General features: G+C 40.7%; 2 protein-coding genes across 3 annotated transcripts; both read right to left on the reverse strand.

Annotated features, from left to right (window-relative positions):
• Positions 1-970: 970 nt before the first annotated feature.
• On the reverse strand, positions 971-14,800 carry LOC310869500 (procollagen galactosyltransferase 1-like). The gene is made up of 12 exons (XM_083780266.1): positions 14,428-14,800; positions 7,983-8,093; positions 7,153-7,270; positions 6,005-6,139; positions 5,676-5,880; positions 4,894-5,013; positions 4,568-4,644; positions 4,331-4,437; positions 3,305-3,437; positions 3,064-3,191; positions 2,753-2,959; positions 971-2,653 (listed from the first exon to the last, which is right to left on the reverse strand). The coding sequence occupies exons 1-12, from the start codon at positions 14,646-14,648 to the stop codon at positions 2,386-2,388; spliced, it is 1,830 nt and encodes a 609-aa protein (XP_083636392.1). The 5' UTR covers positions 14,649-14,800; the 3' UTR covers positions 971-2,385.
• A 347-nt stretch (positions 14,801-15,147) lies between these two features.
• On the reverse strand, positions 15,148-19,969 carry pgls (6-phosphogluconolactonase). Of its 2 annotated transcripts, none has more exons than XM_083780884.1 (6): positions 19,837-19,969; positions 18,784-19,054; positions 18,592-18,699; positions 17,450-17,551; positions 15,871-16,011; positions 15,148-15,512 (listed from the first exon to the last, which is right to left on the reverse strand). In XM_083780884.1, exons 2-6 carry the CDS (start codon positions 19,045-19,047, stop codon positions 15,366-15,368), a joined length of 762 nt encoding a protein of 253 aa, XP_083637010.1. In that variant the 5' UTR covers positions 19,048-19,054; positions 19,837-19,969; the 3' UTR covers positions 15,148-15,365. The 2 variants fall into 2 exon arrangements, with proteins under 2 accessions (XP_083637010.1, XP_083637011.1); XM_083780885.1 differs by having other exon boundaries at positions 19,841-19,966.
• Between the last annotated feature and the right edge of the window lie 72 nt (positions 19,970-20,041).

Consider the following 20,041-nt stretch of genomic DNA (forward strand, 5'->3'; position numbering starts at 1 on the left):
GCAAGTTCAGTGTCTTGAATGAGATGTGCTGTGAGTTTGCATATCTGCTATTGTCCAGCATAGGACCGTTGCACAGTGAAGTATAAACAAGGCTTTAGGATTTATAAGTCGTTTTTAGAATATAATAGAATATTCACTCCAGTGAATAGCATTTATCCATTTAGATAACTTTTTGATGTTATTTAATTACTTATTTTTACACAGAAACATAATGTGTGTCTTTACAATAACTGTAATGTAATAATAATAGTACTAATAATGTAATGTAATCATTATTAATTAAATAACCTTATTTTATTCTGAAGGCAACCGGATGTCTTAAATTAGCTAGCTCTCAGACAGGAAGTTCTAAATTAGCTCAAAAGACGGAGCCGAAGTTGGCACCCCATATGACGAAAAGATGATTAAAAGAAATTCATGAATATCCAGAGACTCCAGAGCACTGCGGACATGGAACAAAGGGGGGTGGAACCGGAACGCCTTTGAAAATGGGCCTGTTGTCTAGTGTGAAACAGAGCCGTATTTCTAAGGCTCTGGTGTGAAACTAACCTTGTGTGCACAAGTTTAAATTACCCCCCCCCCCCCCCCTCCAAAAAAATGCTTTGGAAAATGGTTGGGGAAAAACAAATAGGCTTTAGGGAGTTTAGGCTATATGATTTGAACATGCATGATTAGAAAATGCACGATAGCCTACTATTTCTTGTTTATCCCCGAAAATTACTAGATTTGTAGCATTTGAAGAAATATTGGGGCTTAAATGCAAGTTATCATTTATGAATATAAAATGCAAACAAACAAATTATGTTTGGAACCATGGTTGATATGGTCTGGTCAAATACATGCTCAATTGCTCATGGTCACCGCCACCACATCTAAGCATCTATGTCTAAACAGCAGTTTTACATTAATGTAAAGTGCATAATTATGACGCAGTTCCATGAGTCCATGACATAAGTTAATAAAAATGACCTTAAGTTAACGTCATTTTAATCACAAAATCAAAACATTTTAAACAAAATATTTAATTTTGGTTTGAAGGCACAGTTCATCACATTTTTGCATAAGACATCCATGAGTCAAAACCTTCTTGCTAGTAGAGAGGCAATCAGCAGCCCATTAAAATGATCTTCCTAGGAGGTCCAGGAGAAAACCCTCAAAACTCAGGCACAATAAATAACTGAACCACGATGCTTATACATCTGTATGTTTTGTGGAGGCCTTTTATCTTGTGGCACACATTCAGAATTTAGATTCAACCCACTTACAAAAGACAGAGAGGAGGCGATGGATGTGGCTCAGAGGGCTCTTTTAAAGAAACCTAATTGCCATTTAAAATTACACACCTCCCATTGCAGAAAGTGAGGCGTTAACAGCGGTTTGTCTCGCCCATAACTGTTGGGGCAACTGGTTACAGCCGGCCTGGGTCTGAAACCACACCAAAAGCAGCAGGATGCGATTCACAAATCAAACACTTATTGCTACAGTAGCACTGTAAATCAGTCATTTAGGGGTTGACAAGTTAAACAACTAAGCTGTGTGCCTCTTTTGATTTGTACATAAAAGCAGTTTTTCAAAAAGCTGAAAGCTTGTATTCGTTTTTGTTAGCTAATAGTTACAGAAAAAGACAACCGATTTCAGGTTTAGAGAAACAAAACAATAACGCAAAATAATCAAAATATGAAGCAAAAGCGGCATGCAGATGTTCCTCCTCTCTCCACAATGGACTAACTAAAATGATATTTAAAAACTTGTAAAAATTGTATACGTACACAAAATGTTAATGCATATTCTTCAATATTCTTGTTTTGGTAGCACCATTGTTAGCTGTTCGTGTGACAATCAAATGCATTACAAAAAGTAACTAAAATATACAGGAGGTTCCATTCTGTATGACAGACAGCTATGGGTACTGCAAATGCCATACTAAATGGCAAGTCTAGTTCCATCATGAAATTAAATGTAAAAAGTGGACAGAAAACACATAACTCATCCCTTTTAAACCCTATATACTTAGTTGACCAGGGTACCCTAGCCTAGGGCTCTATCCTTGGCCACTTCCTCACCTTCCTCCCCTTCCCTCCCTTGACACCAAATCTCTTCGCTGAATATAGTCAACCTACAAGATCACATGGTGTCACATTGTGAGCTTGTAGATCTGTTATTTGTGCCCCAGCATAGGGATGCTAGGGCTCATGTGGTTAACATCACATCTGATGGGGGGGGGATGGGGGGAGATAATCTCCATTGTATACCACCACACTTACACATCCCTGCAATGATGCACACTGGGATACTTAAATATGGAAATAAACATAAAAGCTTGTCTGGGAGTGGTTGGCTACATTCTTCTGGATCTTCATGAGGCCCCCGGCCACCCAGTCCCCCTCATAGCTCGTCTCGCGTCGTGCTGTCCCAAGGAGACTGCAGGACGTCGGTGTTCTGCGCCTCCGTGCTTATCTCAGCTTGCTCGTGGGTCTTGCCCGAGCGGCCTCTGTCCCAGTCTGTACGGACCTCCTCGTTGTCCCACACGGTGGACGTCTCGGTGTCGCTGATGTAGCCGTTATCGCCGGTGTAGTGCGTGGGGAACACTAGCAGGGGCTCCGCTGAAAACCCCAAGAGGTCCCGCGATTCAAACTGCTCCATATAATCAGACCTGTGAGAAGAAATGGAAATAAGTTGTAACTCAAGATAAACCATGTACACAAAAACCTATTGTTTCTAACAGTTGTGGTATAAATGGCCAGTAACTTACACAGGGTGTTTATTGAACATAATGGGAAGAAACTCATCTACTGGCAGCACCCTCTTTAGTGGCTCTGCTCTCAAGAGCTTCTCAGCTCCTTGTAATGATATCATATAACCAAGTGTCCAGTAGGAGTAGTCGGCCTCCACCAAGTTGTGAATGTTAGGTACGGCTTTCTCTGGGTGATCGATCTGCATTCTTTTCCGTCCAATATAACTGGAATAAAGAAATGAAAAACGAAAAACGAGTATGCATTTGTATAAAACAACAGTAAATACGTTTACACTGACATTATTAGACATGGTTAGTTACTCTCTTACATGAGGTCCCAGTCCAACCCCTCACTCTCCACCTCCTTCATCAGGTTCTCCAGTCGACGCTTGAAGAAGACCTCAAAGCGCAAATCATCCTCGATCACCAGGGAGGTGTGCAGGCCCCGCTCTACGACCTAAGGCCAGACACAGATTACTGAGTGGATCAAGCAGCCAGCAGCAGGTTCACAGCGTTTCTGTTCTATTTATTGATATTACACCTAAGCCTCTAGCTTTATATGTGGCTGACCTCCTTCCAGATGTTGTAGTGGGACAGAAAGCAGCCCAGCTCTCCTTTAGTCAATGGGCGGCCATGGTACGGATCACTGTAGCCAGGGAGCATATGGATGCCCATCGATTGAACCTCACTGATGTTCATTGCTCTGAAGCAGCAAAAGAGAACACAAGTGAATTAATGTAATGAGATTGTGGCGGTGGTGTTTTTCGTCGTCATCTGCAAGCATAGTCCAGTGCATCAGTGAACACCTGTACATGTATTGCTTCTTTCATATGGTTCTTCTCTCTCAAAGACTGAGATGAATACCTATCAGCACGCCGACACACTTGACTCCACAGTGTGTAACTCCCCAACTGCTTAAAGAATAATCTTACATGCACAACTTTTTATATCACGTGAAAACAATGGAGTTGAGCCGACAGTGAGTCATGACTTTTTTAATCACTTGAAAAACAATGCAGTTAAGCCAACAGAGAGTCCTTGAGGCTTCTGAGGTGCGCCTGAGTGTCCGCACTCAGCAGCTGATGGCCTTGTGCATTGACTAGGGTGCCGTCCCAAGTTAGCAAGCCGTGGTGGATGGAATAGTTTATTACCCGTTTCACTGCTCATATTTTAAGTCTACAGTGTTAAGCAGAAATACATCCCACATTACAGGCCAAATTAAATTTGCTTGACCTTGCAGGAAATGTAATGCACCCGTTACCCATTCTTTGATTGTTCTTCAATGATCTAAGTGGTACTTACATTTTGATCTTTTGTAGCTCTATTTCTTTGTGATTTTGTATGATTGTGTTTCGCTCATCCCATTCCCATTACTGTTCACAGACATTAAGTTTACATTTTGATTGATCAATTACATTTAACATAGATTGTATAGTGATTGAGATGACTATGTGGTCTGACACGTGTTGCGTGGTCTCTTGTGTGCCAATATCTCAGTTGTTGTTTTTTATGACAGGACACACATTTTAGCAGACAGACATAACCATACATTAGTAAAATAAACTGCAAGCTTTTCTTTGACCAATCCAAACTTACTTTCCATCTACAGCTGCAATGACCTTACAGGCAATTTCCTGCTCATACAGTGTCCTCAGCATACGATCTCTGCGGTCTGTCCGCCTCTTCAAGTTTATCATGAACACCTGCACACAGGAAAACAAACAGCCCAGTGAACGTAATGCCATATTTGCAACAGGAGAGGGAGCCATTTAGCACAGAAGCAGAGGAAGAGCCATTTTTGCAGCTACCATCTTCTCAGCACTCAATACTCACCTCGTCAAAGCCCATTTTGTCTGGGGTTTTTCTAGGGGCAGGTATGTATTTGGAGGGCATCAGTGGGGGGTTTCGCACTATACGGTGAGAGGGAAGATGGATGCAGAAATGGTAAGAATAATAACCAGAGCGTCATGCTTAAAAGCGTACTTGAGGTATACACAAAAAGAATCCTCAGTATTCATTTAACTTGGAGTTACAAATGCATAAATGAACACTGAGGATTTCACTGTGTGTGTAGCAGAAGAAATAGAGAACTTAAAGCCAATGAAAAAGGGGAGCTCTAAGCAAACACCAAGGCCTTAGAGAGGATGCAGGCTACTCACCATTAACCTCTAGCAAAGAATGCAAGAAACTGTCAACTTCATCCTTCAGTGTGTTGTGGGATCGCAACGGCACAGGGAAGTTACCGAATGTCTCTTGGTTACACACAAACATTTGCACATCTGCAGAATAAGCGAGGAAACAATTCAAAGGCATGGTCATTTAGTTGAAGCATTTGGGAGTCAATAGCTCATGGTGAGAGAGTAATGCTAGTCTGTAAATCCACCTGGAAAAAGGTGCATCAAGAAGCTTGTCATCCGTTTGTCATTTTGTTCTTTTCTTTTCTTTACAATATATTTTAGAATGTCCATTTCTGCTAAGGAGCAAGCTAGATAGTCTTTGAGTAATTTGCAATGGAAAAATGTATGTGTGGGATGGGGGTAGTAGTGGGACATACAGATTGTTAGGAGGAATCATTTCATAATTGTAACGTCTGACAGAATTATGTTTAAGCTGTCACCTGAAACAAATGTTAACAAATAGAATATGACTTGAACAACTCTGTATACAATATAACTAGCAATATACTAGTATAGCAGTACTAGCATAACTCTGCAGTGGTCTCCTTACTCTTCCATAGAGATTTTGATCTTGGTGTCAGGTAAGACACATACTTGATTAGTACTGCCTGAAATTCAGAATATGCACAATATATCCTTCCTGGACAGAGAAATGTGTGTCACATGTGAGAGTCCTGGGTTTGAATCCCAGGTAGGTAGGACATGTGAAAGTTATGGATTGTTGATTGTTGCTCTAAGAGTGAGGAAAGATAAAAATGCAATACCTGCCATGCGAGCAGAGAAGGCAAACACAATGATATCATCAAAGGCCCAGCTGTATTCTGGGTGTGGGGGGTGGAAGGCCAGCTCCCTAGATGCCTCCTTTCTGAGATCTATCAAGAAGGTGGAGTGCACCATGGGTACTGCAAAACATCCCCGCCGCACCTGCTTCCTGATGGGTATGTAGGCAGGGGTGCGTTTATAGTAACCCTAAAAAAAAAGATTCACAGTTCGGTTGATTTATGGTTGAGTTGGGATTTGAGGGCATTCATTAAGTCACTGAGCTCTTTCCAACACAAATAAACATGCACGCAGCCACGCACACACATTTTACCTGGGCTGTCATGCCACACCAGAAGTTGGAATACGCAGCACGGGAGTCCAGCATTGGAGCTACAATGGTCTTATTTTCATCAATGAGCCTCCACAGGACGTCGGGATTGGTGAGAAGGTTATCACAGTCCACCGTCTAAAATACGTTCAGAAAAAGGAAAATCATTTTAACTGTGAGAAAGAGTTGTGAAAAGGCACAAATCAACTTGTCTCCATTCTGAATAAATGATAATCACTGACAATCGCACAACAAAGTCTTGTTTATCTACTTTCCACTGTTTAAGTGAGACTGTCAACATATCCAAATATAGCAGGATAATTCCTACAGCTAAATTATTGCTTTCCTGGATTCTGCCACCTAATTACACGGTGCCGATCCTAGACAATGTGGGCTGGAGCACGCAGCTCCTGTGTTTTAAAATGTGATTCACGTTCATTTGAATTTGCAGAATCATAAGAACTGGTGTAAACTAGTTGGATTACGCAAGGTTTTACGAGAACAGAAGAACCGGGTCACATTCTAACACTATTTTGGAACATCACACTCATTATAAAAGTTAGTAATGGAAAATATAGAAATGTATTTTAAAGGAATTCCAGCTAAATGCCTGAGGTTTTTAATGTGAACGCAGTCACAATTATTTGAGATAATCACAATTATTTTTGCATAATTGCCATGTTGATACAATTCCAAACGACTTGTACAACACATTTAACATTTTCTTTATAACATAAAATAATTAAATGTCAATCATTTCTTTGTAATAATGTAATTATAATGTATAATTGACAGAAATGAACTCTTTAATCACAATTAATTTCATTACTTTTTTAACCCATTCTGACCGGGCACCCATTTTGGTGTCAGCATCATGTTATGCTTTAGCTATTTAAAAATAGCAGATCTACAAGCTCATATCGCGCCACCGAGTGGCGCGATACGAGCTTGTAGGTCTGCTATTTTTTGAAAATCGAAGAACGACTGACATTTTTTAGAATCTGATCTCAGGTCAGAATGGGTTCATCAGACCAGTGTGTGTCCAGTGGAAACCTCGCATGAATCTGATCTCAGGTCAGAATGGGTTAATGAATCGTCAAGTAAGATGTCAAGATCGTGACAACCCCTACACACATATTACAGAGACTCACTAGGAAGTAGTCCGCCCACATCCCACGGGCCGACTCCAGCGCTGCTTGCCGAAGCTTCATCACATGTGCGTACCGGAGGTTTGTCCATTGCTTGGGGCTTTCCTCATCCTCGTATCCTCTGGAAAGGACATACAATCAATCAGGGACAGAGGATCAACTCAGTGAGTCCAGAGGGAAGAAAAGGTCAGCTCTTGGAAACACTACACAGCAAAATATGTACACAGTAAGTATCCTCAGTGTCAATTCAACCCTGAAGATGTATGGGTCCATTTACGAATCAAAAGGGTTTATTTATCTGTCACTACTCACTAGTACTAGTACTCATGCAGGTACAAACAGCGGAAGGCTAGTGTGGCAAGAAGCAAGACTGTGCCAACTGCATGCAACACTACACAACAAGAACAATATTGGATATGATATGAAAGTTTAATTGTTTAACCCATTCTGACCTGAGATCAGATTCATACGAGGTTTCCGCCAGACACACACTGGTCTGATGAACCCATTCTGACCTGAGATCAGATTCTAAAAAAATGTCAGTCGCTCTTCAATTTTTCAAAAATAGCAGACCTACAAGCTCGTATCGCGCCACTCGGTGGCGCGATATGAGCTTTTAGATCTGCTATTTTTAAATAGCTAAAGCATGACATGATGCCGACACCAAAATGGGTGCCCGGTCAGAATGGGTTAAAAAAGATATATATATATATATATATATATATAATGCAATTACAATACTAATAAGGATGGATCCTGGTAGATGGATTTACATTTGTACACTCTTCTGAGTTAAATGAACAGTGAAGATTTGAGCGTTTCTGGTAACTGACCTGGGTTCCTCTTGTGGTCTCCACTCCACATAGTGGTACTCCTTCTGCACCTTAATGAGCCAGTCACGCAGGATGGCTGTGGTGTTGTCTTCATTGTGATCAGTCGCAACCCTGTCGACATACAGATCAATGAATCATCTCGCCGATGTATAATTTTCAGTTCCAGATTTGTGCAGGGCATGAGGGTAGGCTGCCTTTCTTTGTCCTTAATTCAAGGTTTGTTGCCCGTCAGGCAGTCTCAATATAGAGGAACAGGAGTGGTGAATCATCTCGCACAACCACAAAAGGTTTAAGGATGACTTCTTAGACCGTGCCGATGGATGGTCTTAAATTATGACCGAGCATGTAAGCGGAAAGAAAATAGTTTTAAAAAAAAGTCTTTTTTTGTGGTTGTGCGAAATGAGTCAATTTGGCCTTCATCAGGTAAAATGATTTAAGTGACCCGAGCACACCTTGGCTTATCTACAGTAATTCTGTCAGATCATTTCATCAAATGAAATGATTACAGTAATAGTATACATGCCACCTTATCAAGGTCTGTCAGACCTAGAAACATTCATCATGTGAAATTATTAGTGACCCATGATGACACCTTTGTTATCTATTCTAATTTCTAGTACAGTAGCTATGTCATGATTTCATCAGCTGAAATGATTAGTGACCTATGATTCCTTATCTATGTCTGTCTGGGTCTTACAGATCTACATGTCGATAAGGGGTCATGTGTCAGATATAGATAAGGGACTGTGGTTCACTGTAATTAATCATTTCATCTGATGAATTGTGTTTTGTGATGCACTTTGCACAGGAAAACATTTCAGGGCTGTAAGCTGCCACTTTTTCACTGCCACTGCCAGCCCCTACTTGTTGGTCTGGTCTAACCTAGCCTCCACGTTGGTGGGCAGGGACTTTACCCATGCGCTACCTGAACGCTCCTAACACAAGATTTCTGTTTAGCACAGCACTGGTGACCTGATAAATATGAGAAAGTTGGAAACATTATACTACTGCTTTAATATATAACAATAGTCCAGTGTTCCTGTCCAGCGCATTGTCCACAGCTGTGGGAACAAAACGAATGACACCAAAACCAAGCACTATGACCAGATTAAATTACTTTAAAGAATAGCCGTTTACTTCCTAGAAGCAAACAGTAGTATTAGAGAAGTGAAACTGCTAGATCATCATCTGTACTATTAGCAGAGAAGAACTGGTGGAAGCGAGTGACACAAGCAATGCATGTGGTGTGTGTGTGCAGTCTGTGCACACATACAAATGTGTAGGAGCACCCATTTTGGTGTCAGCATCATGTTATGCTTTAGCTATTTAAAAATAGCAGATCTACAAGCTCATATCGCGCCACCGAGTGGCGCGATACGAGCTTGTAGGTCTGCTATTTTTGAAAAAAAATCGAAGAACGACTGACATTTTTAGAATCTGATCTCAGGTCAGAATGGGTTCATCAGACCAGTGTGTGTCCAGTGGAAAACTCGTATGAATCTGATCTCAGGTCAGAATGGGTTAATCCTGCATATGTTTTACATCAAGCCACATGTTGAGCCCTGTGTCATTCCATAAGGCCTATCTCATGTTGAAACACGACAACCATAGGCTTTTCACTCTCGAGCCATTAGCGAGACAGACTACAGACTCTGGTCTAGTGGCAGCACACCTGTCTTGATGTTATCTACGAGTTTGTAGATGTGCAATGTTTTTAAACTAGATCTTCGGCACCGGCCTACAGGGACCACGCAAGTCTGGAACAATGCAACTTGGGAATGCATGCACTGACAACAGGTATTGCATACTGTATGCGTGGATCTCACATAGACAATACCTGTCAGCATACTCACTGTCCCCCATGAACCCAATGCAGTACCCGTTACCACAGTTATGATGCAGATTGGGAACACATGCCCCATCCGTTTATGAACACATGCCCCATCCGTTTATGAACACATGCCCCATCCGTTTATGAACACATGCCCCATCCGTTTATGAACACATGAACACGTGCCCCATCCGTTTATGAACACATGCCCCATCCGTTTATGAACACATGAACACATGCCCCATCCGTTTATGAACACATGCCCCATCCGTTTATGAACACATGCCCCATCCGTTTATGAACACATGCCCCATCCGTTTATGAACACATGCCCCATCCGTTTATGCAATACTTGTTTTCAATACCCAGTGACGTTACCGCTTACCCACTAACATACAACCAAAGAACCGATCAACTACTTTAACCCATTCTGACCTGAGATCAGATTCATACGAGGTTTCCGCCGGACACACACACTGGTCTGATGAACCCATTCTGACCTGAGATCAGATTCTAAAAATGTCAGTCGCTCTTCGATTTTTCAAAAATAGCAGACCTACAAGCTCGTATCGCGCCACTCGGTGGCGCGATATGAGCTTGTAGATCTGCTATTTTTCAATAGCTAAAGCATAACATGATGCTGACACCAAAATGGGTGCCCGGTCAGAATGGGCTAACATACAACCAAAGAACCGATCAACTACTGTAAATATGCTGTCGTGTTGGTGAGTCATGACATACATGGGCATATGTGAAATAAAACAGCTATTACCGACATAAAAACACAGGAAAGTGTCTCCCAAATATTATTAAAATAAGATCTGGTTGCAAAAGGGGTGAAGTGTCCCTTTAAAAGTGTGTCAAATAGTGTTTGGTATTTCATATGATAATTGAGTGTGCATAAAGTACTGATATAGTCACTTCATTAAAACAATAATGTGTGGTTGTCACGGAGGCTGAAGAAAAAACAATCAAAAGACACGCACATCCAAAACCGTCTAGGCTGGGTGCTGGATCAAAAATAATCTGCAGTTCCGCACACCAATTAATGCTACCAAATATATGTTTACTTTGCGTATTAGGGCTGCCGATTTTTTTAAACGATTAATCGATTAATCGGATTATGACACTTCTTTTGCTATCACCTTAAAAATATATTTTAGGTTATTTTATGTTCTAACTAACAAAAAATATAATTCATTCAAAAATGCATTTGATTAGCTGCTGATTAGGCTGCTATTCAAATAAAAGACAAACTAAATTAAAATTAATTAAAGAAACTCATGGTGTCTTTAGACCTATTCTGACTGCATGCATTTGATTAAAGAATAGCTTCACATGTGTCAGTCTAGAAGGAACAGTACTCTTCTGAACTCAAATAGGTTAAGTTACACTTAACACTGGAAAAACTATATGGTTAAGTGGGAAAAAAACCTATGATAAATTGCAAAGAACTCTAGTGATTAGTTGCCGATCCGATTAATCGATTACTAAATTAGTTGACAACTAATTGAATAATCGATTCGATTACGATTAATCGATGAATCGTTGCAGCCCTATTGCGTATATGTAAACATGCGTTTGGGAGCATTAAAAAAAAGAGTGTGGACTCTTTTTGGTGGTCACAAAATCCCACACCACACCTGGACTTGTCCAGAAACACTGCATAGTACAACTAGCTACACAACAGATTCCACACACACGCCGACAGCTGCAGAGTAGTTTGTAGTTTCTGTGGCATACAGCCAAGTACAGCTCTAGTCTCCACTGATGTCACATGGTCCTGTGAGAACACTGCAGCTCCATGCTAAACCAGATCTTCTCTCTACTGTCCAAATCTTCAAAGACATAAAACCTCTGGATTCAAGTGAGGCTCTCTCCACCCAGTAGAAAGAAAATCTCATGCTTGACATACTTGTCAAAGCACAGATTTTGTGCCAGCATCATGTTATGCTTTAGCTATTTAAAAATAGCAGATCTACAAGCTCATATCGCGCCACCGAGTGGCGCGATACGAGCTTGTAGGTCTGCTATTTTTGAAAAATCTAAAAAAACGACTGACATTTTTAGAATCTGATCTCAGGTCAGAATGGGTTAATCAGACCAGTGTGTGTCCGGCGGAAACCTCGTATGAATCTGATCTCAGGTCAGAATGGGTTAATAGCGCTTTCACCATGTAGTTTACCAATATCTCCTGGTTTCTAGTACTCTTTTCTTAATCTTACTACCTGCTACTATTTTGTATTAGTATATTATTCTATACTCCTCCTATACTCCTCATGCTTAACATACTTGTCGAAGCACAGATTTAGACCTAGTCACATCAACTACCATCAAACGGTGGCATGGTGGCATCCTGCTCACATTCAGTCTAGACGTGCGTCTATTTGTCTATTTGCTGACACCAAAGAAAGACTGGAATGACCCGCTGGACACCATCGTGCCAACAACCAAACTAAGGAAGCACTTGTTGGCACTTAACCCATTCTGACCTGAGATCAGATTCATACGAGGTTTCCACTGGACACACCCTGGTCTGATTAACCCATTCTGACCCGAGATCAGATTCTAAAAATGTCAGTCGTTCTTCGATTTTTCAAAAAAATAGCAGACCTACAAGCTCGTATCGCGCCACTCGGTGGCGCGATATGAGCTTGTAGATCTGCTATTTTTCAATAGCTAAAGCATAACATGTGTCTAATTGTGTAAATGTTAATGTTTACGTTATAGTTCATTGTACAACAGTGTCAGGTAGTGTGTTGCGCGCTTGTAAGATCTGCTATTTTTCTAAATTATTTATAATTTTATTTATTTAGCAGTATCTATAAGTTTGCAACTGTTTGCAACATGCCCCAAAGGCCACATTAATGTACACTGTTTATAACAATGAACAACTGTTGGACACTTTACCACATGCAGCTGCATGCATGTGTTTATGGAAGTCTAAACAAAACGGCTGTCCCCCCCCCCGACACAAATGTGATCAACATTTTTACCCTCTACAACAGAAGCAGCAACTTAAAAAAAAAAAGTAAGCCCTTGTTCAACCCCTTTCAATGGATAGAAGAACAAGAGGCTGAGGCAGATACAAATGCCCTCTGATCAAGTTGGAGAGTGAAGAACTTGCAGCCGGTTTGTTTGAACACAGTGTTGGTCTGTCATGTGTGAAATCCCTCCCCTTTTAGCCCTATAGCAACTTTACTTTTGCCCGTCCTGGTAGACAGATGTTTATATAAGTATCCGTTTACACATTCCATGCTTGTCCATGCTTAAAACCGGGCTCGGATTACAGGAATTTAAACTCTTATCAAATCTGGTAGCATCACACAGACACTACAGAATAATCTTCTTAAAAAGACTCCCTTTTCAGTTTATCTTGTGCAGAAGAAGTTGCCCAAGAGGGGTGGAAGGGGTATAGACCTGGAAGATGGCCTCTGGCACACAGGTAATCTGTGTCAACACATTCTTCATCAGTAGACCAACATTCTTGTTAGTAAATTTGAAGTAGAAGCTACTGTATAATCTCCTCAAAACTTCTTTAACACAATAAATTAACCTAATATCCAACCACTCCACCGCAGTATCCATTCTGTAGGACAAGTCACACTAGTCTGCCGAGGGCCTGCATAATGTAACTGCATGTGTCAACATCCCAATCACTTGAATATTAATGCTCTCTCAGTCCACAGCTGGCCCTCAATGTGGGGTCTGAGGACCACCTGGGGCTGGGGGTACCCAGTTAATTATTGATAATAAGGGCCCCCCCGAGTGACAGGTCTGTAACTGTAGGTACAACAGAATTTTACAGTTTAGGTGACCATATTATCCTCTCAAAAGTGTGGTCTGGTCTGGTGCATATCAAACCCGGGGGCCTTGCATTTAAAAAGGCTGACAATAAAGAGTCACTCCTCTAGTCTACACAGCATAACGCGAGAAGTCACAGCACGATGATCCAAGCTAAAGCAGAAAGTGCTAGATGCCTGGTAGTACACTTTTGGATGCATGTGTGGCAAACATCTCCAGGATAACGCGAGAGAAAAAGTAAAACCCCGCAGCAAAGATATTTCCTATTAGCACCAATCCTGGCTACAACCACAATGCCCATCCCCTCCCCATCCACGTATGCAGATGATGCATACATGTATGGCTACTGACTGAGTCGGGGGCCGAATGACCACAGCTGCTCATCACAAACTGCCTGTCCATAAACCTTGACATTAACGTTGTGCATTCAACTTCATTTTGAGCATATCATTCTGATAAATACATCTGAGTATAAGAGCATATTTAGTCCATTTTTATGTTTTAATTGCTCGGCCACGCGTATTTTAGCAAAGTACAGTATAGAGTTGACAACATAACTTTCTGCATAGGCTACGTTTAATGTCGTTGCATTGCAGCAGCCCCTCATCTTTATTAAGCGCGCACACGCACAGATTACTAAACATAACGCACAATCGTATCCACGTGATTTCACCGGTAACTATTGTATTATTAATAAAGTTACCAATAAGTAAAACCATGTACAGTATTTACCAGGAGCACTAGCCATATGCTAGCAGACAAATTCCAGTTCCCCCCCCCCCACCCCCCACCTTTCAATTCACAACTTACCATATTGCTAGACGATCCTTCGGATAATTAAGGCGTTCGATGGTTCCAAGAAAATAAGGCAGGGAATGCTCAGCATTTCGGCATATGAGCGCAACGAACACCCTGGGCGCCAGGAGGGAAGATTCGGGGCTCCAGCGTTCCTCTGGAAAATACCCCCGAGCAGGACCGCAGAACAGCAGCAGGATCAGGGCGCTGGACAGGAGGGGGACGAAGCGGTGCATTGCAGAGCAATAAATACAGCTAAAGTTATGCCACGAACGAAGTCTGAAAGTCACTGGGTGCTACCAGCTATAATGTCTCACCTGGGATCATCACCCACCAACAACAATCCACACTAACTAACGTGGCCACTGACAATAAACTGTCTGAGAAGATCCGTTTTAAAGGGGAGGGGTGTTCCGCTGAGATCTTAAAGGGGCTGGACTAGTGAGGATGGTTTTTGCTACAAATTAACACCTAAAGTTGGGGACAGGGTGTGGTTTATTTGAAGCAAAACTAATGATATTTCTAATTACATAATTTATTATAAAAATTGCCACACACACACACGAGAATTTCCCCACTGGAATTAATAAAGGACTGGCTGGCTGGTAGCTTTCCCAATTGTCTTCATGTGCTACACAGAAAATCAGTGAAATTACATTTCATAGATTCCATCTACAAAATAGGCAAAAAGCATAATTCAGAAGGACATAAAATGATGAACATTTCATATTTTAAATTGTATTTATTATTTCATATTTCTCATTTACAATCAATCACAACTGAATCAAGTGTAAGTAGGAATTGATTCATTTTCATTATTTCAGTCATTTGGAATGTCAAATAATTATGTTAACTCCTAGCCTGGGAAACAGACGAATATGACTAAAGACATTTGCCCTCAATAAGGCTAGTTAACTCGATCTTTATTCCTCAGTCCATGCAGATGAAAGGGCCTATAGTTTGTCTCCTGAGCATGGTCTCTCTACTTGGATAGTTAAAGCAGAAGCAGCTGGGTCATCAATGAGCCAGAATAGTTCTCCTTGACTGGGAACAACACGGGCTGCTGGAAACGCTGGACCATCTCTACCCTCAAGCACCTCCTGTGGGTAAAAAAAAAAGACAATAGTCAAAGTTACCACAATAGCAATGTTTTATCAATTATTGTAGTTTTCTTTTTCAGATCTACCCCATTCAAATCTTAACCCATTCTGACCGGGCACCCATTTTGGTGTTGGCATCATGTCATGCTTTAGCTATTTAAAAATAGCAGATCTACAAGCTCATATCGCGCCACCGAGTGGCGCGATACGAGCTTGTAGGTCTGCTATTTTTGAAAAATCGAAGAATTTTTAGAATCTGATCTCAGGTCAGAATGGGTTCATCAGGACCAGTGTGTGTCCGGCGGAAACCTCGTATGAATCTGATCTCAGGTCAGAATGTGTTAACTCAGTGCATTACCTTCAACACAGGTGCTTTGCTGCCCCCTGTTGATACGAAGGCCACACAACGTGCAGAGTTCACCACAGGAAGAGTCATGGTCACCCGCTGCGGCGGCGGCTTGGGAGAGTCACTGATGGGGGCCACAACCTTCTCAGTTTCCTAAATTAGGGGTACACCCAAACCCAGACCGATCATCTATAATGTATACAAGTGGCAACAAGAAAGCCCCTGTGAGAGCCACAGGACAAGAAGACTACTATGTAACTGACACTAATATGATGCATGTGTTCTGAAAACATCATGAAAATGGCCACACATTTGTAGTAGTATACATTACAAACATAGTAGAGGCAGAGGGACTACTGGACTGTCTTCATGCATGCCCGACATGCATCATGTCAATTAGCCTATCAAGAACCACAGTAAAGAGTATAAAATGGCATGCTGCCAGACCTTAATTAGTAGTAGGCCTTAAAAACCAAATTGAGTTTCAATTGCAGGCTTACTCACACACATATAGTCATATACATATCTATATATACATTGAGAATATGTACATGTGTGTGTGTGTGTGTGTGTGTGTGTGTGTGTGTGTGTGTGTGTGTGTATATACTGTATTTCTATTAGAGAGTTTCAAAATAGGAAATGGTAAATATTTTATATCTGTCCAATTCCTCTGACAGAGTTTCAGTTCAGCATAACATAGATGGAACCATGTAGTGCAATACCATTCACGTTGCTAATTATATTGGACAGTAAGTGGGAGACTAACTTTGAGGAGCCATATATTTACTTCTGTCTTCATGTTATTTTTAAGGGTCCAACCCTAACCATAACATCTACATTTCCCAAACTTGGCAGATATTTGGAAATCTCCCACACTACTCAGGCAAAAAAAAGGAAAGGAAAGGGAAAAAAAGAAAGAAAGTCACCTTTGTCATCTTATCCTGTGCTTAGACCCCGTTAACTGCTGTTTGTGGTTATGTTTTCCATTGAATTATTCTAGTTCATTTCATAGAAAAATACAGTGAGTGATTTCCTAAGGGACACTGCACTTTATATCTGATTATATCTATCAGCTGGTTCTTAGCTAAATAGTGAATGGCTGTGCAAGACAGTAAGTAGTTAGTTCTGTTCATGTTCACAAATGCTGATTTGAGTTGTGCTTCACTGACAATATGAAGTAAATGGAAATACAGAAGAGGCTACCTTGTTCCCATAATGTAGAGAATTTCTATTAGGGCTGCAACTATTGATTATTTTGATTATTGATGAGTATTTGATCAATTACTTTTCAAAGCAAATAACTGAGAAGGACATTGTAAAAAAATGGTGCAGCTATAAGCTCTATTTTATAATAATGTCATACATAGCAGATCTACAAGGTGTACAAGCTAGCTCACAACACATTGTGATGTTGTAGATCTGCTATTTTCTGTATGAAAAAAAAAAAGTTTTAATTTTCAATAATTTATTAAATCAATTACTTTGATTAACTGTTCCACCCCTAGTTTCCCTTTCTTGTCAGAAGTTATCTCATAAAATATCCTCATTTACATCCATATGAAGAAACTATGCAAGTCAGTATGGTTCTCACCTCTAAGAGAGGATGATCTGGAAAAAGGGAGCAGGTATGTCCATCAGGTCCCATTCCCAACAGTAGCATATCAAACACTGGAAAGTCATCAGTCGGTAATGCCTGCACGTTTAAGAGTATTAAAAACAATACTGTCTCAAATGTCTGAAGTCATGTGATCAAGATGCATCAGTCAGAGTTTTCATATTCCAATCTGATTGGTTTACGATCGGCTACCACCCATTTTGTTAAAAAAATAATCACACCCGTTTGAACCGAGTGGTGCAACTCCCCTCTCCCCCTGCACCCCCCCCCTCTCTCTCTCTCTTAGCAGGCAACAGTGCAGCACTATCTCTCTCTGTTTCTTTTGCCCCTGCTGCTACTCATAGTCACACACATAGGTTAACAGGTTAACACGGACATAGGTTAACAGGTTAACACGGACATAGGTTAACAGTTTAACACGGACATTGCTGTTCCTTGGAGTGGTAACTTGCACCACTCAAAAATTCCGAACACAGTGTCTGATCTGCCACGAACTTTAATCAAACATCAGTACAAGTCTACCTGTTGGCAATTAAAAAGGAACTCAAAAGACAAATTCGATAACAATCTGCTCCCCAAATCAATGTACACCTGTTAATAGCGCTTTCACTATGTAGTTTACCAATATCTCCTGGTTTCTAGTACTCTTTTCTTAATCTTACTACCTGCTACTATTTTGTATTAGTATATTATTCTATACTCCTCCTAGCTGTATCTGGCTATCTGTCCTGTGTTTCATAGCTGCTGCCTGCTGTGCTGCTTTGACAACTGAATTTCCCCTGCAGGATCAATAAAAGTCTCTCTATCTAATTAAGGAAACGGAAATCAACTTTTGTCTTAAATAAAAAACATTTGATAACAAAAAAGGAAACGGAAATCAAACTTGAAAGCATCTGACTTTTTCTCTTTTCCATGTTCCACATTATATACACAAGATTAGCTCATTAGCAGACCCGTTATTATAATGCTATGCTATATTTGATTGATTGATTTGTTTTTAGCATTGTTTTCAATAGATTAACAAAATAATATTGTGTATCAAACAGAATATTAAGCTTAGAGAATCACGATTCATTATTATTATTATTATTCATGTATTATAACAAATAAATCTGTACCTTCTTCAGTTTCTGTGTATAATCCTCTGCACACTTGTCCACTGGCAGAGATGGATCTATGGCCAATATGTTGCTCTCAGGGATATTAATCTTGGAAAACAATTGCTTCTAGGAGGAGATAAAGACATTTTAAAACTTTGCTGCATAATAACTCCTTAGTTAATGAGTTAAATACATTTTTGGAATGCATACCTTGTACAGTCCATAGGTGCTCTCTGGGTCATCAAAGGGCACCAGGCGCTCATCACAGAACCCAACAACCCACTTACTGCAGTCCAAGTCTGACAGAGCAGGCAGCTCCTTGCTGAGCATGGACACCAGGCTGCCACCTGACAGGCCCAGTGTGAACTGGCCACGAGACGAAATGGCAGTTTTTGCCCGAGAGGCGATCAGTTGAGCCAGCACGGGGCCAAGCTCTGCTGATGAGGGAAACACGACTACTCTTCTGCCAGGCATTGCACCCCTATGTGACAAAAACAGAATGGTTTGGACATGAGAGCAGGAAACAAACGGGTTAGGGCTGGGCTACACAATATATTGTTTCAGCATCGACAATGGAATGAACACATGAGCAACACTAGTGACACTGCAAGGAATGCAATGTAGCTAGGCTACACAGATACTTCTTAATAGAAAACAAAGACGTGCAAGGTTCACATTTTTACAGTATAGTCCATCTTATAAAAATCACTTATTTCTTGGGGCCTTTCTTTCTTGCATGCACATTCTGTGTTCATGTGTGTCATGTTGAGCAAACCAGAGTATTGAACAACTACCTTTTTTGGAAGGAGGTAGTAATTATGAGGAAATAACCAAATATAGATGAGGAAACAAGCCGTTTAAAAAAAGGCAGAGTTATCAGTTATGCTCATCCTTGTAGTTGCTGGTGAAGGACAGATTATGTATCAAAGAAAATAAAGAGTCCACACAGATAGCTCCATCTGCATCTCTTTAATACTGTGCAAAACACTTTGCTGTTTTACTCTGTAAAAGAGATACGGAGGCGGAGCATTAAGTCTGTGCAGTCTGGGCATACATTACTCTTTTTCCATTTCTTTGAAACAAGTTATTTCCTCATCTAATCTAATGTCTCCCTAGTGATAAATTATTTTAAAATCAAGCTATTTAAGTGAGCAATGGAAACAAGCCGAAAGGCTTTTCTGGTTTCATCCTTTTAGCAGACCTTGTCTCCCTGTCAAAATAGTAGATCAAGCATTAGTAAAGTATGAAAAATAGTGATATTACCTACTGCCAGGATTCTTCAAGTTCTTCTCATGCGGATGATTTTTTGTCGGTACATTTTAATGCGATTTTACTTCCTGAACGTCAACGACGGCATTAGCCAATCACGTTGGTTACGTACCGCTCAGCATTCTGGTAAATGGAGTGCAGCCAGTCAGTAGAAACTAGAAATCTTTACATTAAACTTTCCCACACAAGTCTTCCAATG

This window comes from Protomyctophum parallelum (genome assembly GCF_964188405.1).
Source record: "Protomyctophum parallelum genome assembly, chromosome: 13".
Lineage (NCBI taxonomy): Eukaryota > Metazoa > Chordata > Actinopteri > Myctophiformes > Myctophidae > Protomyctophum > Protomyctophum parallelum.

What these genes read in the sequence shown, in the direction of transcription:
- LOC310869500 (XM_083780266.1), bottom strand. Translation starts at nt 14,648, where the DNA reads ATGCACCGCTTCGTCCCCCTCCTGTCCAGCGCCCTGATCCTGCTGCTG. An exon ending in CTTCTCTGCTCGCATGGCAG is followed by an intron (nt 5,014 to 5,675) that starts GTATTGCATTTT and finishes CTTATTCTGCAG; the next exon opens with ATGTGCAAATGTTTGTGTGT. An exon ending in ACTACAACATCTGGAAGGAG is followed by an intron (nt 3,192 to 3,304) that starts GTCAGCCACATA and finishes GTCTGGCCTTAG; the next exon opens with GTCGTAGAGCGGGGCCTGCA.
- pgls (XM_083780884.1), bottom strand. Translation starts at nt 19,047, where the DNA reads ATGCCTGGCAGAAGAGTAGTCGTGTTTCCCTCATCAGCAGAGCTTGGC. An exon ending in GCACCTATGGACTGTACAAG is followed by an intron (nt 18,700 to 18,783) that starts GTATGCATTCCA and finishes ATCTCCTCCTAG; the next exon opens with AAGCAATTGTTTTCCAAGAT. An exon ending in GCAAAGCACCTGTGTTGAAG is followed by an intron (nt 15,513 to 15,870) that starts GTAATGCACTGA and finishes TTTTACCCACAG; the next exon opens with GAGGTGCTTGAGGGTAGAGA.